Source organism: Sander vitreus, chromosome 7 (genome assembly GCF_031162955.1).
Source record: "Sander vitreus isolate 19-12246 chromosome 7, sanVit1, whole genome shotgun sequence".
In the NCBI taxonomy this organism is placed as follows: Eukaryota; Metazoa; Chordata; class Actinopteri; order Perciformes; family Percidae; genus Sander; species Sander vitreus.
In genome coordinates, this window is record NC_135861.1 from 5,871,589 (window position 1) to 5,889,865 (window position 18,277).

The 18,277-nt window shown below is 41.5% G+C and overlaps 2 protein-coding genes across 3 annotated transcripts; both read right to left on the reverse strand.

The window, feature by feature from the left end:
* Nucleotides 1-5,103: 5,103 nt before the first annotated feature.
* LOC144520553 (keratin, type I cytoskeletal 18-like) lies at nt 5,104-8,769 on the reverse strand. The gene is made up of 7 exons (XM_078254333.1): nt 8,144-8,769; nt 7,355-7,437; nt 7,122-7,278; nt 6,734-6,898; nt 6,274-6,399; nt 5,619-5,842; nt 5,104-5,274 (listed from the first exon to the last, which is right to left on the reverse strand). Exons 1-7 carry the CDS (start codon nt 8,555-8,557, stop codon nt 5,145-5,147), a joined length of 1,299 nt encoding a protein of 432 aa, XP_078110459.1. The 5' UTR covers nt 8,558-8,769; the 3' UTR covers nt 5,104-5,144.
* A 2,497-nt stretch (nt 8,770-11,266) lies between these two features.
* krt18a.1 (keratin 18a, tandem duplicate 1) lies at nt 11,267-17,691 on the reverse strand. Of its 2 annotated transcripts, none has more exons than XM_078254334.1 (7): nt 17,143-17,691; nt 15,057-15,139; nt 14,507-14,663; nt 13,031-13,195; nt 12,785-12,910; nt 11,957-12,177; nt 11,267-11,828 (listed from the first exon to the last, which is right to left on the reverse strand). In XM_078254334.1, the coding sequence occupies exons 1-7, from the start codon at nt 17,581-17,583 to the stop codon at nt 11,714-11,716; spliced, it is 1,308 nt and encodes a 435-aa protein (XP_078110460.1). In that variant the 5' UTR covers nt 17,584-17,691; the 3' UTR covers nt 11,267-11,713. The 2 variants fall into 2 exon arrangements, with proteins under 2 accessions (XP_078110460.1, XP_078110461.1); XM_078254335.1 differs by having other exon boundaries at nt 11,736-11,828; nt 11,927-12,177.
* Between the last annotated feature and the right edge of the window lie 586 nt (nt 17,692-18,277).

Genomic DNA, 18,277 nt, shown 5'->3' on the forward strand with positions numbered 1-18,277 from the left:
CCCCGTTAACATTCCCTGATGGGTATCTTTATGAATTAGGCTATATAGATTTTAATGGGAGGGAATTACATATAGGCTATCGGCATCTTGAGCCGTGTGTTGCCAATGCGCACATCGGTTGGAATTATGTTTTTATACTTTTTATTTGCTCTCACGATCGCTTCCACTGCCAGGGTTAGAACTGAAATAATAGGCTAAAGCAACGGCAGTTTATGGAAAGCACAAGTGTAATTATGGTCAGATCTTGTGCCTGACTGATGGGGAAGATATTGATAAGCGTTATGATTTACGCATTTACAGCGTCGGCTATTTTTTTTGCCAGCTTTCCTTCCTGTTTTAGGAAGCAGCGAGTGTATTACATTTTGCCTGCAAAACTGTGTCTGTGTTCTTCATATTTATGTAGAATTATAATTTGCTCTTCTTATATAAAATATGCGGCTCTGGTAGATGTCGTGCTGTGCAAACACTGCCTCTTTTATGTGAACTGTGAAATTGCGTCGGAGGCCGCAAGTGGCCACTCCAGGAACTGCAGTTCAGCCCCGGAGCTGCCGCTTGAATAACACACACACACACACACACACACACACACACACACACACACACACACACACACACACACACACACACACAGACATTGTGCTGCTATATTACTAATCACTTAAATAAAAAATGCTTTACCTGACATAAGCTAGCATTAGGTTAATTTAGAGTATCAGGGCAGTCACTGAACTTTATGTGCACATAAAAAAAGGATTAACGTTACCTATTGTGATATTAAATTCAACACGTTCGTAACAGTAAAATATTGTACAACACCTTTTTTATCTTTAAAATATGAATTCATGTTGCTTACTTTTGGCATTTTTTTCACATGAACATCAAAAAGCAGCACAAAAGTCCCATAAACGTAAAAGTCTTTTTTTTATGAGTCTTCATGGTCAGAACAAGGTATATACGGTATCTATACTGTTTATGGTATCCGGATAGCTTTTCTGTCATAACCGCAGAGCAGCACAGTCCCACTTGCAGTTTTAATCATTTACCCTTTACTCTGGAATGTGAGTTAGTTACTCATTGAAAAAATGTCAAGGTTAATGAAACTGCTTCGGATAATGTGAATCAAAAGGGGTCGCTTGTCTTAAAGGGGAAAGAAGAATCAACTGTTATTTCATGAGGATCTTAGGCAAATCTGGGTGCTTTTAACTCGTTGAACTCAGCTTTGGAAAAAAAACTAATTCTGCAGAGAAGAGTTGTTTCAAGCTGGATTTATCCGGAGAGCTGCACCGCTGTATTTTTAGCCAAGCATAGGCGGTAATCATCTTACTCCTTTGGGTGTACAGTTTGCGACTTTCTGGTCACTAAGTTCTTTTGGTTAGTTTCCACGGAAACCAGACGAATGAGTCACCTAACAAATTCAGCTTCAGTTTGGGATTGGATTTCCATCTCCGTCTCTCTCTCTCTCTCTCTCTCTCTCCCTCCCCACGCTGCAGGACTGGAAAATGAAAATGCGGAGAGAAAACGGTGGCTGGATGGTGGCACACTGCCCAGTTCTGTTCTTTCTTAATCTGCTCTCTGTGCCTTCTCTACATCTCTGCTCTCCCACACTCCTGTTTTCCCTCTTTTCATCTATCACTCTCTTTTAATGTCTTACTTTCTCGCTCACATTCCTTTTTTTTTTTTTATCCCACCCTCTCCTGCACCTTTTTTTTTCTGTTGCTCTCCACTGCCCTCGAGCTCCACAACTTCAAGCACATTGGCAGCTCAAAATAGTGGCGAGACTTCCAGTAACTGTTTAAAAAAAAGTAGATTTTCTGTTCACAGAAGTCATTTAAGTTCAAAGTATGTTTACTAATCTGTCATGTCTGTGTCACGTCAGTGAGCAGAGCATTTACTCGCCACTGTTTGGATGTTGATTGCTTCTTTTAGATTATGAACACTTCCGTTCGTCATAGAACAGAGTGTTTATTCTGCCAATTAGGGCGAATCGACTGCAGCTTTACTCAATTATGTTTTTTCCACCAGTGTACTTCCTTTCTCATGTCACTGCTTTAATTTCTCTCCGGTTACTTTCCCATTACTTTATCCTGCCCTTTGCTCTTGCTGCCCTAATGTCTCCCAAACTTGTCTTGCACGCACACACATACCACACCCTTCTCCTTCCACCACTAGTACTGAATGACTGACTGACTCACACCCGACAGATCTGTGGGTTACAGGGAAACATCGCGAATGTGTGTACATGTGTGACAGAGAGAGTGAGAGATGATTCATGGTGTATCTATGTTAAGACTGTTAACTGTTTTACTAGGGAAAAGGGAGAAAGAGATGAACAGTGGCCCCTTACTTCTGAATGAACTCCTACTTTCCAGATGGTATAGCTGCTGATAACCCTTTACAGGCCTCTTTTTGTTAACATTAAATAAAAAGATCTATAAATCTGTCAAATGAAAAAAAGGAGGCAGTTTCTACACTTCAGGTGATGCAAAGTGCTTGCAAACACTCTGTGTTCACTTTTTTTTGCAACATTTATCTGAGACTTAGCTGCAGACATTCAGCGACAAACACATTGAGAATCACCACCCTTCCAGATTATAAAACCATCAGCTACCATCAACTTCACTTGTTTCTGGTGGAAAACCATTTTTGGAGCAAAAAATTCCTGTAACCGATCTTGTAGTGTGTGACCAACCACAATGACGTTAAGACTCCCCCAAGACACAAGACAGCCAGTTGTGTATTGTGAACAGTACAGCGCTCTGACGGCTTTGAAAGTCGTGTAACTTAGCCTTTCGATTCTTTGTTGATTTATGACTAAGCAAAGTGAATCCTCAGAGGGCCTCCCCTCTCCATGCAGGGATAAATGTATTGTTCAGCCAGCTCTTTGTGGGGTCTGAGGAATTACAGGCATGCAGCTAAGACATGCACTTATGTCTCTCTTTTCCCTTTATCTGATCTCCATATATCTCTTATATCTGTCAGTCCCACCATCCCTTCCTTTCAATTCTTTCTCAGGAATTCCCTGTCTCTCTGGTGTGTCTGCACAGCTTCTGTCAGCAAGGCCAGAATACGGAGCATCTGGCTGCAGGGGGTGGCAGAACCCAGCTGCAACAAAAGCTCAGTGTTAGTGGGGATAGCTTTACAACCTCACCCACAACAACGGATAGCGAGACTGGCACGAGGAGCCGCTCATAGCAGACACACTGTCGCATGCACTTTACATAGTAACAGCTGTAGGGCATACACAATTGCACTGGAAACTGGCACAAATGATACAACTATTACTTGTTGTCGGATGCAGTTGGGAAAGCAGTCTCAATGCGAATCTGGCAGAATGATTAATGGTGCTGTCTGGAATGTTGCAATTGAATATTTCCAAAAACCACAACATTGTGATGATGAATACTGGATTGATTGGTAAAGGTTAAGTTCAGAATGTATAATCATCCCCAACTATCCAAAAATGTCCCAGCCAATTACCAAAATCTGTTGTTCCCCAATATATGAGCTGCCTATTAACATAAAGCTATGCAGTGATCCAACTCAGACCCAAAAAGGTCAGTTTGTATCAAAGAACATACAGAATTAGACTGACGAATGTGAGTGCAAATAAACAGAAAGCAGAGACACAGGCTTGTTTGGGCTTCGCATGGGAATAGGAGCATTCTTCCTATTATGGGACAAGGCTAAAGAACTGCAGGTCAGAATGTGAATTTCTCAGAAGCTGGAAGAATTTCCTGCACACACAGCAGACCTGGGTGTGTGGGGGGATAATGGCAGGAGGTCAAACAACCATCAGTGTGAATAACAGGGAAGTTGACTTACATATGTGTGCAAGTTGAAGTTGTAGAATGATATATAATCATTTTCAGCCTTTGTATTTCTGTGTTTTATTGTCAGATTATAATATTTTGAGACTGCAGTTGACTTTAAGGGGTATTCCATTTGGAAATACAAACATTTTGAGAAAACAAAATTTTCTAGCATAGAGTTAGATGAGGAGACTCTACTGCCAGCAGCCGCTTAGTGTAGCTTAGCATACAGACTGGAAGCAGGGGAAACCGTTAGCTTGACTTAAGTGTAAAATAAAAAAGTTGTTTTACACGGCGTTACTATTTCATATTTCTTGCTTGGGGCCTTGTCCTCACAAGCCCCTTTCACACAGCCTGTTTAAGATGTTGCGCCTTTAGGCCGCAAGCGGAGGTAGTCACAGGGCCGTATAAGTGCCGAAACAACGTCTATGTGTAAGGGACAGCCGGCATGGTGGGACTACACGCCGTAGTGATGCGTCAATCGACCCACAGGCGGGTTAAAAAGTGACAAAGCAGCCTTCCAGTAAAAGTTATTAATAATTATACCTTAACATTAACTTACTTATTAATACAGAAACAATGCTTGCATTAGTCCAACCTTCTCTTCCCCTCTCTCTTATACACACAGACACACATGTGACGCAGGGCTCCGTCTGTCTCTGTTCCTCTCTAATTACAATCGCCACTATATTGTGGTTTGTGCGTCGGGTCAGGTGGTTGATTAACAGTGCTGATCGGCTCACACATACTAAACGTTGACGCTTTTGTGTTAAATGCCATGCCTCTTTTGCTCCCGGAATGCCGTCATGCTATGTGAAATCACACACTGGGGCAGCATTAAGCTTGTGTATTGGTGGGCCTTGATTACGGCGCAATTGCAGAATCTCTACGTGAAAGGGGCTAGTGTGAGGTAGCCAGGCAAGCAGCAGAGCTTCCAAGCAATGGTCCAGCACTATTAAATACAACTTGATGTTTTTTTACACAAACAAGTTTCAAACATGTTAATTATTGAGCGCTGGTAGGCAGATTGTGTTACCTTTGGACAGAGCCAGGCTAAATGTTTCCCACTATTGTCTTTATGCTAAGCTAACTGCTGCACAGACATGAGAGTGGTATCCATATTGGGGACAAGGAAGCAAATAATCATATTTCCCCAAATGTCAATACATTCCTTTAAGGGAATTATGAATATGAAATAATATGTTTAATTATCAGCAGATAGGCTATGAATGCATAACCGTGATTGTATGATTGTTCAGCTACTCAGCTAAACAGTCACAGGCATAAGGGCACACTTTTTGCTGTTCATTTTATTTATTATATTCTCCCCAGTTTTTAATTAGCGGCAATCTTTTCACTGGATTTGATGTCCTTGCTCTCTGACACCACTTTGCCATCCACCAGAGTCTGAATGACTGTCACCACTTTGGTCTGGACCATCTTCGGATCAACTGCATCCTGTAGTCTGGAAAAATGAACAAAAGAGTGAAATACTAGAATTCAATCCTTCATGTCCACATGCTGAAATTCAGTTCAACAGTTGAAATGAAAGTGATGGGGAGAGTACTGCATTGACACAGATGGACTACTTTTACTGTCCATATCTACGTTGCATATCTACGTTGCTTCATGTTTGCATGAAGCTCATTTGAATCAAATTTGCAAAAAGCTTTCCTGAAATTAACAAAGCTGGTAGACAGCATTCGGTCAGCTCACAATGCAGAACAATGAATTGGCTTTCAGCAAAGGTATGAACAAGCAGTTTTTACTGTTTCACCCAAACCTTTTGACTCCTTTTCTCATACTCACTTGAAGTCTGCCCCGCCGTCCATCAGCCTCCTGTACTCGGCGATCTCAGCCTCCAGTTTCACCTTAATGTTGAGGAGCTGCTCGTACTCTCGTGTGTTGTGCTGGATGTTGTTGCGGATCTGAGTGAGCTCCTCCTGCAGCCTCAGGATGACGGCGTTGTACTTTTCTACCTCCATGTTGTAACGCATGTCAATGTCACGCAGGGTGGCCTCCAGAGATGCTTTCTGTCATGAGGCGAAGAAAGAGCTCGAGTACGCATTTGATTGATGCAGCAGAGAAACGGAATGGCTTCTCTTGGCTTTTTAGCCGAGAGTTAGATGAAAAGATTGGGTAACACTTTACTTGAAGGTATCTACATAAGAGTGACATGACACTGTCATGAACACATGACACAGTCAGGACACATGAACCCTAACCCTAACCCTAACTCTAACCCTAACCATAACTTGTCATGACAAAAACCGAATGACACTAAAAGAAGCGTTATGTCATAAACGTTTATGACTTGTTTATAAACGTTTATGACACGTTCATGAGAGTGTCATGTCACTCTTATGTAGATACCCTTCAAGTTAAGTGTAACCAAAGATTGATAATAGCCATGTCTGTATGATAATTATGCACTAATTATGTAGAGTAGCACGAATGTTGTTACCAGACTAAGTGCAGACTGCAGTTCAATGTCCATTGCCTGGTACCTCCTTCGAGTTTCAGTGATCACAGTGGTGGCTTCCTTCAGAGCTGTTGTGTTCTCAGTCACTTGGACCTGCACCTCTGTGATCTGGAAACACGATACACATATACATATAGTACATCAAAAAGGCACTTTACAAACACCCACAATGTAGATTTAACATTTACATTTAACAATTAACGTTTAGATTAAGATTTCATATTTAGATTAACATTTTACTTTTTATTTTACTTTTATAAACATGTCATTGACAATTGCCTATATATGCTGTTTTACACAAATTTCTGTCTTAAATTTAAGGAAAAATAAGCTAAATGTGAGGAAAAATTTGCTAAATAATCAAAATATATCAGCTATAAAATTGTATCTGAATTTATTTACAAAGAGATTTGTTTGACGAATATTGACATTGACGGATTACCTGCGATTCATGCCATGCTTTGAGCTGCTCCTGGTTCTTCAGTGCTATCTTCTCATAGCTAGCCCTCATCTCCTCCATTATCCTGGCCAGGTCCTGTCCTTTAGGAGCATCAACATCCACTCGGACACCAACCTGGGTGATCTGGGCACGCAATTCAGCAACATCCTGTTGAGGGGGAAATAGTCAGGGAGTGTTTTCACGAACGAAGGTTAGTGGGGTCATCCTGTGCAAAGAGTTTAAGTGAAAAACTGATTGCCATAATGGTGAGTATTTATAGTCTTGTTTACAGTAGTATTGGGATTGAATTTCTTTTTTTTATCTTTGTTGGATTGGATTAGGCCAAATGCAGTTGTTTTTATACAACTTATTTCTGACCATTGTCTCTCACCATCTCATGGTTCTTCCTTAGGTTGATCAACTCTTCCTTCAGAGACTCGATGTCGCTTTCCAGGTGCATGCGAACAATGTTGGTTTCGTCCAGAAGCTTTCTGAGTCTGGCCACATCAGCCTCCACCGTCTGACGCATGGACATCTCATTCTCCAACCTAACGAAACACACTGCGTATCAGATATGTTCACGCTAGATGGAGAGCCCATTTGATTTTGTAGCTAAACACTCACTTGAGTCTGAAGTCCTCTGAAGCCAGCCCTGCATTGTCAAGAGAGATAGCAAGCTGTGCGTTGTCATTGATTGTGTCAAATATCTGAAAGGAAGTAAATCGTTTTTGTAATTTGTGTAAAATACAAACATAAAGTCAGTGGCAATCTATTCTCTCACAGTCAATTGGATGAACTCCAAATTATAAGTTTCACTTTTGATATAGTATTGTGCAGATAAAAGAACTGTCTTTGATAACACGCTGTAAGTCATAATAGAACAAAGCAGGTTAACTCTAATGGCTCAACATGGTAGTAAAGATAATAATCAGACTATAGGTAATAAATGTTATGAAAACAGTCCATTTGAGAGATCTATGAACACTTTGGAGAGCAGGATGTATGATAATAAAAAAGGGCTCCAGCCTGAAATTACTTTTTTGACCCAGCATTAGTGACGTTTACAACCGAAGGAAAGTAGATTGGCGACTTGGTCAATAAAAAGTTCCGCATGAAGAGTTCTTTAAAATTAAAAAAAACAAACAAAAGTTTGACGACATCTTTGAACATTAGTTTGTCATAGCTACCTCACCCAGTATTATATTAGAAAACAATGGTGTTCACCAGTTTCTTTACTTGGAGACAGTGCAGAGTCTATAAAACTACACCCAGATGTATTACTCTGCAATCTTTTATATGCTGTACTTTGTGGCATTTTGGCATTATGTTTTAAAATAAATGCTATAAAGAAATTGTTTTGCTCTCACTCGCATTCAGTATCATTAAGATTGACCGATTCATTCATTGACTCACCTTGGCCCTCAGCTCTGTGATGATGGCATTGTACTTGCTGTAGTCCCTTCCCTCCAAGGGGCCTTTCTTCTCGATGGTCTCCCTGATCTTGATCTCCAGAGTGCTGTTGGCCTTCTCCAGATTCCTCACCGTCTCCAGGTAGCTAGCCAAGCGGTCGTTCAGGTGCTGCATGGTTGTCTTCTCATTCATGATGGCCAGGGATCCAGAACTGGACCCAGAGGACAAGGATTGGTAGTCATACCCACCCCCGAAACCACTGCCAACCCGTGTGCCGTAGGCCATGGAGATCTTGGTGCCATGGCCACCTGCCCCTCCGCTGACACTGTGGGCGTAGGAACTCTTCATGTGTTGAGCTGGATTTACGGAATGGAAACCATAACGTTGAGAAGACTGCCGTAAAACAAGGGGCTCCATCGCTAGAAGTAGTGTGCTGATCAATCAGAGGAAGAAGCGGTGCGTCCTGGCTCAGAGGGGTTTGGCAGATGAGAGTGGAGGACTGTGGAGAGTCCTCTGGTCTTATATCTCACTCTGAAAGGCATTATCTCTTCCTGCCACTCCTCTACTATCTATTTTATATTTTTACCTTTAGCCCTTTTGCTTGAACATTGTCCCCGAAACACCCACTGTTAACAAATAAGTCAAAGGCAAACAGGCACTGTATGCTGACATTTTTTTATTCCTGTGTAGTAAATAAGCTGTATCAATGTCAGCCATTACATTAACAGCAGCTTAATGCATAAGGCTGGGCATGTTCAGTATTTCTCTTATTGTCAACAAATTCCATGAAAATATTAAAACCAAGGAAATGGTGTCTCCCAACAAGTATTGTCTGTTTTTCTAATGCCTGATACACAGTATATTATTCCTCTGTGCCTTAGAGCTTTATTGTTGTCCAAAAACTAGTAAAAACACATCAGTGAGCGCATCACTGGGTCACATGTTCCTTCATTATACTGAACATGGCCATTGTAGGTTCCTTTGATATTTTGAGTCAATAAATACACCATTGATTCTGATGCTGTACTCACCAGAGCACTAAAAATGAATGCCGCAAAAAAATAGTCCCCAATAAAAGCACTATATACTCATGTTTAAACGTACAATATGTAACTTTCTGCCGCTAGGGGTCTCTCAACCAAAACAATGGATGGAACACAGACGTTTGATGACGTTGGGAAGTTGCGTGGAATTATGGGAGTTTTTATTGCTAAACACTATTGTTGATTAGAATGCATCTGTTCACGGACGAGTTTACCCATTCAAGTTTATTCACGTTACGTTTAGTAACGTATATTCATGTCATGCTAATAAAATAGCTGCAGTTTCCCCAACATAATTACGTTTTTCTTGATTCAATCTGTAGCAGCTAGCTGACCAGTTAGCTAGTGAGACTCTCCGCGACGGCGATGATGTTTGATTGCTGTTGTCAGCAGCATGAGAACATCTCCCAGCTGCCAGATCTCCCCCTTTATTTTTCTATAATCTTAACTATTCGTTTTGTTGCTTAACCCACCTTTTGTCGGGTTAATTTAGCTAGCTAACTCAGACAAAGACAGCTAAACGCGAAGGGTGGAGAAATTTGGCAGCTATTGGCTATTGCTACATGTCCCGGCTGTGTTGTCAGCTATCATCCTGAATGAAGTGTCTTTGTGCCGGGGGAGTGAGGCAGGCAGAGCGGGGTGTGCTAGCTGGCTAAATTAGCATTAGATTAATCGTCTATCTATACAGCTAACGTTAACGTTACTAGTGAACTTATTTGTGGGTTAGCGCAATGCTGCTTTTATCCATGGTCAAAACAATCATACTACTAATAACTTTATGAGTGTGATGAATGATGTTTTAACCCTAGAATGTTATCCACCAAGCATTAGCTAGCATTAATTTTAGCTACTTGTCAACCAGCACATACATTGTAGTAACATTAAGCTGGATTAATATTGATATGTGTCAATAAATAAGGTTTCTGCTGTATTACTGTGTTGCAAAGTGGCATGTAATTAATCACAAAATGATGCCTTTTGGCAGAAAAAGAACGTAGCATCTGGGTGCCCGTGTTTTGACGGAAGTTACGAGTAACTAGAGGGTCAAAGGTTATATGACGCCACTGACCGGCGACTAAATGAAAATAAAATAACAGATTTCTCTGGGTTTGCCATTTGGTGGAAACATTTGGGATAGTGTAACCACACAACTCAAAAATATATATAACATAGGTATGGTCGTTTTTAGACATTTTAATGCAGAAAAGTTACATATTGTACCTTTAAGTAAAGTTGACTAAAAACCACAGTGCCTAGCTGAATATTATTTTGCCTTTGCAAGTGACCCAGCACAGACAGCTTAGGGAAGTCAGAAAATATTGAGTAACAGACTGGTTTTGTTTTTTTCAATTGGATTTGTTGACAATAAGTAAAAAATAGAATTACACCAGCCTTATCCTTTAACTGGGTGTTCAGACCAAAATTGCAAGGCGTTACATTGGTACCGCAGGTGCATGTTTATTCTGGTAACCGTGAGACGATGGAATACTATCCAGGAAGAGTGACAGGAGTAATGAATAAGGCCTATGAGACGCTAAAATATTGCAACGATTGCAGAATGAAAGAATTACCCCGTTCAGGTTACAAAATAATCTACCAGGAATGTGCACTGGCATGTAAATGTTTAGCCTACACAGTAATTCTGCATTAGCAGCAACTCTGCTAAAGCAGTGGTCAACTCCGCCAAAGCATGGGTCTCTTTGAAATAAATGAAGGGGGGATGAGTTTTTTTTTACAGGGTGTAAATGTTAGTCTGAACTCTGCAGTAAGTTAACATTGTTTTTGGCATTGTACACTGATTGTAAAGGTAGCAATACACCTTTCATGGATTTGGTCACAGGTTGAAGTGTTCCTATCTATTTATAGTTTAGACTACCAAGACTTCATTGTGTCATACATTTTATTCTTCTCAAGAATTAATATATTTCTATTTTGAGTGAAAGTGGTAATTATTCCAGTCACTAACTGCTGCCGTAAAATGCTTAATTTATTCATTTTATTCCTCCTCTCTCATGTTTATGATATATTCTGATATATCAGATGTGAATTATTTTTAGTTTCAAACACCATGTTCACACCAAGATACATTTCTCAAAGCGACTTTATTGAAATGTCTGAACATACAACAGTTTGATTTTACAGTACAACAGGCGGACTGGACAGAAAGAAAAACCAAAGATGATGAAATATAAAAAAAAGTTTGCATTAATTTGGATTACTTTATAATATTCAATGTTTGTAATTAGTTTGTCTCCAAAAAAGGTTACAGTTCTCCAATTTTCACCCTTTGGAAAAATCTGCAGGTCAAGACACAAACACATAAATAAACCGTGATGAAATAAATAAAAGATGATTTAGTTTTCCTCTGATCCAGTTTTTCTTTTCCATCAGCCTGTGGAACAGCTGTATTCCCAGGAAGTCAAACTAGTTGTGGTTAGTGTTGTAAAAAGAACAGATCATTTATGGCCAATCATATGTTATGTTGCAGTGACAGTAATTGTTGGGTGTGTCAGGTGCTTGCTTCTGGTATTCAAAGGTTCTTGGTTTCTGTGCTGGAGGAAACCACCTTGCCATCCACCAGGGTCTGAGTGACAGTCATCACTTTGGTCTTCACTGTTTTCTGGTCTTCCAGAGCGTCCTGGAGCCTGTACGGAAATATCAAGAACAAATTCAACATCTAGTTTCCATTGACAGATTTTTTTATGGCAGAATTTTGCCTCTGCATGTGGTTTTGACAACTCACTGTCATTTATAGAATTAATAATCTACGCACGTGAAGTCTTCCCCATCCAGCAGGCGTCTGTATGTAGCGATCTCGGCCTCCAGCTTCATCTTCATGTTGAGCAGCGCCTCATACTCCTGCGTCTGCAGCTGGATGTTGTTACGCAGCTGTGTGAGCTCGGCCTCCAAGCCCAGGAGGATGGTGTTGAGAGACTCGATCTCCATGTTGTAACGCATCTCTGTGTCCCTCAGTGTTCCCTCCAGAGAGGCTTTCTGTGAGCACGAGACAAGCGAAAAGAACGGGTTAACATTTTTACAGTAAACCTAGTCTATATCGACAACGATTCATTTAAGGGATTGCTCCGGTGCCGCCGGAAGATCTGCCGGATGTCCCTCACCTTCTGCTTTCTTTGTCTTGGCAATCTAAACTCCGGTCGATTTATCAGTACTATGGTTAACTGCTCCTCAGATCTCTGCTGGGTAAATCCAGACAGCTAGGATCTGCACGACTAAAACAACTTTTGAACGAGCATGTTTCACCAAAACAAGTTCCCTCTTGAGGCTCTTTTGCAGAAGCATTCTCATTGCGTCTGGCGCTTAGCGCCGCCCAAGACGATTGTGATTGGTTTAAAGAAATGCCAATAAACCAGAGCACATTTTTCTTCTATCCCAGAATGCTGTGTGGACTAGCCAGACCTTCCTCCGCAGCGCTGTGGAGGAAGGTCTGGCAATGTGATAACAGCTCCATAGCGAGGAGTCACCGGAGTGTAAAGCTTGTGTCAACAAAGTTGATGTGAGAGACTTGAAGTGAGAGTGCTGAGTTAGGCATTGCAGTGTGTGTTGAGCTGAATAAAGTGTGTGCTGACTGAGTGCTTCTCACCAGGCTCCTCTGTGACTCCAGCTCGATCTCCAGGGTTTGCATCTGTCTGCGCAGGTCATTCACCTCCGTCTGGGCGCCCTTTAGTGCCTCTGTGCTCTGGCTGACTTGGGTCTGCACTTCGGTTATCTAAGATAAGGATTGAGATGAAAAGATGAGTGAAATTCAATTCAAGAATTCACTTCACTAATTTGTTTTTGGTTTAGAAAATTGACTCTCAGACGATTGTTTCTTGTCTTATTGGTTTACCTGAGATTCGTGCCATGCTTTCAGTTCTTCCTGGTTCTTCAGTGCCATCTTCTCGTACTTAGCCCTTATTTCTGCCATGAGCTGAGCCAGGTCATGTCCTTTAGGAGCATCAACATCCACGTGGACTCCTGACTGGGCAATCTGGTTACGAAGCTCCGTAACTTCCTAGAGAAATAGAAATGGATAGAGGAGTTAAAAGACATAATCACAGATCTAGTGCACTTGAATCAGAAGTGGATAGAGCACAGCTTTGATCCCATGGATTCTACACTAAGACTTGTTTACTGAGCTGTGATCCAGCTCTGACTCCTAGCCTTGTCCAACCATAATCACATTATGGTCAGGTAAATATAAAGGGGGTGCATATAAACCTTTATCTGGGGCCCTAATTCCTTCAGTAAACAAATGGTTGTGTTTTGGCTTATGCTCTTAAATGATAGTGATTAGAATGCTTTGGTTTTTTCTCTGTTGCCAAATATGAATGGGAGACATTTTTACGATGAGGCTTCCCACAAAATTCGCATACAGATATTTCAGAGTTCTGAACGAACCTCCCTCTTTCCGCTGAAGTTTTCTCAAGCTTGTTTTCAAGAACGCCCTGCAGCCTGTCAGGATGTGTCGGCTGCAGTCGTGGCGTTAAGTGTGTAACATACATACATGGTGATGTCTCTTTGAGGATTATGAAGAGATAAGCAAATATGCATTCAGGTGTGTCTGTTTTCTGAAATGATGTCCAGAGGTTATTTAAAAGTGGCTTGTGTTTGGAATTCATTTAGACTTTGTTGACAAAACATGTCAACACTAAAGCAGCATGAAAACCTTTGACAAACTTTGACTTTCACAGACAAACTGTACAGAACCAGTTTGGAACCAGAGGTTCAGTTTATGTTAAAGCAACACCAAAGCACGTTGCCTCTTCGGTCCCCCTACAGGTTGGAAGCGGAATTGTCCATTACCGCTGTCATTCGAACTACAGATCTGCTACCCGATCTGGCAAACTTGCATAGTGCGGTTATAGCTGATAGATGGCCGCAAAGCGAATACAGAAATGCTGTTGACACTGTTACGAGTTCATGAACCACTGAAACGATTTTGAAAACATTATTTTAAGGTACAAAATTATCTTTGGTGTTGCTTTAAAGGCCCTGAAAATTATTTTCTAAATAAGGTAATTTTAGAACAGTTATGGTTATTTAAAAAAATGTGTCCATTTCTGTTTTTGTCCTTGCTTTTTTTTCACTGGTTTGAAGTGGGCAGCTGGAAAAAAAAAAAAAGTATTTTACCATGCACCAATAAAAGTAGAGCAACATTTGAATCAACTTTTGACGACAGTTGGGATTTTGTTTTTTCCCCCAAACTTCAACAAGGGTTGTTACTCATGAATACAGATACAGAAAACAAAAAAAATGTCAAACCGAGATTTGAAACTCAGGGACATTAAAGTTGAGGTTTGGATATGAATGTCAGAATACTTACATTTCCATGGTTCTTCTTGAGGTGGATGAGCTCCTCTTTCAGGGATTCAATCTCGCTTTCCAGGTTCATGCGCTGCATGTTGGTGTCGTCGATGAGCTTCCTCAGACCGACGATGTCGGCCTCCACAGACTGGCGGATGGCCAGCTCAGACTCGAATCTGCTCGACACAGGACAGGGCATTGAAGATAACTCCAAAGCCTGGTACAGCTGCTCACATTTACTTTGTAAATCTACTCATCAGGACTTACTGACTAAAGTTACTGAATGGACCTTAGTAATGGAGTCACCAACAGTCTTTTTTCAGGTATCTTTCCTTTAGGTTTAAATATACATACACAGTATTTGGTCATCATCCAATATTCTACACTGCACTTGCCATCTGTGTTTGCCATATCATTTACTTTATGACACAGCTGAAACATCTCCCCCGGCTATGATGCAAAGGTGGTGATTTATGAGAAGACAACCCATTCAGCGGCAAAACAGGGTGTGCCCACAGCTGTCTGGCGCAGGGTTTTACAGTCTCAATGGGACAGTGGATGTAACTTACTTCACTCTGAAGTCATCGGCCGCCAAGCGAGCATTGTCGATGTTGAGAACCAGGCGGGCATTGTCAGTGGTGGCATCAAATACCTAGAGCAGGTTGACAAATGAAAGAGGTTATCAGGCCACGGGACAGACAACCAACAGTTGAGTAAACATAACATTTTCACTGAAGAGCTGACAAAAATGTGGAAATATTCCTTTATTGAGAGTCCACTTGCTTCTTTAAAATATCTAAAATGTCTTTATATTTGATGTGCAAGTACAGTGTACAGATACACATGCATAAAATGGGAGTTTATTCCAGTGAGATAAGTAATAATATGTTTTAGTGTTAGCGGAAAAGTGTTCTATGTCTGTGTGTAAATGAGGACAGTGCCAGCAGGCTGCATCAAAAAACCAGATGGATGCAGTATTTGCTTGAGCAGTCACGGCAAGGTAGATAAGGGCTATGATGGTTGGCACGGGATGTATCCAGGTGACAAAATCCACGGGCCAATCATTGGCTGCCAGACAGCAACTGTCCTGTCTCTGCTGAGGAACAGGATCTATCCTGTCAGCAGGACAGAGGCAGGTGATTTGCATGAGGATGGTGGTTATGGGTGTGTGTGTATGTGGGTGTGTGTGTGTGTGTGTGTGTGTGTGCGTGTGTGTGTGTGTGTGTGTGTGTGCGTGCATGGTCATGTGAGTGTGCATGCGTGTGTGTTTGCATGGATAGATGACTTTGCCATCTTTACCGCATCGGGCTGTTTTAACTTTGGAGCAAAAGTCTGTTTTCTCAGATGGGGGCTGAGGCGGAGGGAACCATTTAAGTGATTTATGCATCATGGCAAAAGAAAAATGAGGCTTTTTTTTTTTTACCCTGGACTGTTTGGATGAACCGAGGCCCTCAGATGTTATTAAAATAAACAAAACCAAATTTCAAAGAGTTTTAATTCTTCTGTAATGTTTTGAGAAAGATACGAGTTTGGTAAATAGCTGACACTGATGCTGCTATCTGTGCGGCTCCCACAAGGAAAAAGATTAGAAAAAGAGATGCTCTTAGTGGGCTTGCACACTTTCCCACTATGAGAACATGCAAAAATTAAACCAGTTTTTCAATGTTGAAGTGCTACGGTAGACACACAGTATGTACAGTAGGTGTTTCTCCATTGCTCCATTGGGCCTAACTGGAATGTTCCATTTGGAAACTGCGCTTGACTTAATTTTTTTTTTAAAGGAAAATGTTGCTTTGAATAAAGAATGGCAGCAGGGCCACGGTTACACAGTCCAGTTCTCTTTCCGTGGTGAAAAACCTGGAATAAATGATTTACAAATGATCCTGGTTGTGTAACGTCTTCATTTACTTTAGGTTCTCAAATCTGTCTGCACTGTTAACTGTGCCAGATGTATTTGTATGAGGCGTATCAGGTTTGTGGGAAATTAATTGAGTTATCGGATAATTAATTATAAAATGCAGAACATAAAGAACAAATGAGCTCCACCTTAAAAGATCCTATTCCCATTGACTTGTGTTTCTCTCCTTTTTCCTCCTTCCCTCCCTTATCAGCTTCTATTCTTTGTATACACAGTAGACTGCATGTCCAGCCCCATTGTCCAACTAACAACACACTGTTTGTGTAACACTAAACAAAGAGGAAAAAGGTAGTTAGAGTCATGATGTATGGGCCTGTAAGTTGACCCTTTCCAGCTTGTGAAGTCCCTGGACTCTCTTGTTTTTTGTTTCTCTCTGCCTTCCTGTCTCTTTGAACCCTGATGCTCCAACATTCCTCCGCCATACTGTTTCCGGTGCAGCCCCTGGCCCCCGGCCCCGGCACTGTGCCAAGTAAACCGGAGTACTGATCGGGTTTTAGGTCAGGGGGTACATAATATATTGCTTTGAACATGTGCAGTGTCATTGTGCCTAGTCTGTTTTACACATTTCTTGCTCAATCACACTTACATCACATCTCAAAACATTCCCCTGGATTTCATTCTTTCAATTCATCCATCCACATCAACTCTCTCCCTCCATTCTACTCCCCCCTCATATGCTTTTGCTTAACACTTAATCAATAAATAAACACATGTACATTCCCCAGTCCCCTGCTCACCTTCTTCCTCAGGTCGTCCAGGATGACCTGGTACTTGCTGTAGTCTCTGAAGTCAGGTCCACTCTTCTCCAGGGCCTCCTTAATCTTAATCTCCAGCTTGTGATTGGCCTGCTCCAGGTTCCTCACTGTCTCCAGGTAGTTGGCCAGGCGGTCGTTCAGGTTCTGCATGGCAAACTTCTCATTGCCCATGATGTCGGAGCTGTTCCCGCTCACCTGGACGCTGCTGGAGAAGCCCCCTGCTCCAGAGCCCATTCCCATTCCCATCCCGGATCCCATTCCCATCCCGGCTCCCATACCGGCTCCCAACCCACTGCGGACGCTGGAGGAGATGCTAATGCGGTTCCCACCAGACCCACCATGGATAGTGGAGGCCCTGTAGACAGGAGCCTTGCTACTAGTGGAGGAGCGCACAGAGTATGTACTTTGCCTGGAGGTTTTCATTGTATCTAGCGAGTGTGAGACTCAGTGAGAGAGACTGTGAGGACGAGAGAGCGGCACAGGCTGGGTAGGCAGAAATGGGAGCTCACAGACACAAGGCAGGAGGAGAGGGGAAGCTGTTAAACTATATAAACCTTGTGGGCCCTCAGGTCCGCCCCTCAGACCACTCCCACTCACCCTGGGGCACCTCCCTCTGTTCAACAGGCTGAAACCGCAGCCCTGTTCACAGCATGCCTTTGTCCTTCATAACCTTCCTGCATTGGTACATTCTGAGGACTCCATGGAATTCAATAACTTAGAGATTTGTGAAATTTGGAAAATAAAGCTATCCTTTTTTTATTAGACATGAATGATGCTAAATATTACTTGAACTTTACTGAGAGAACAGTAAAGTCCAAGGACATTTAATGTTTTTATTTTTAGTTTAATCAATTCCCCCAAATATATTAAAAACTGCAATACATTTCTTCTTCTATGTATTGCTTAAACGTTTTATGACAACAATGGACTTGTGTGGCACTGAAGCGTAAATTATATTAGCTACAAAGACAATACTTGTTGGTAGGATAATTTCATTGTCCGGTTTAATTTCTTCAGTGGAAATATTTTGTCTTAAAAAGATAAAATAACAGCAGCCATACTATTTAAAGTTTGATACCTGGGTATAAAGCTATACTGTGACAATAATAGATATTTG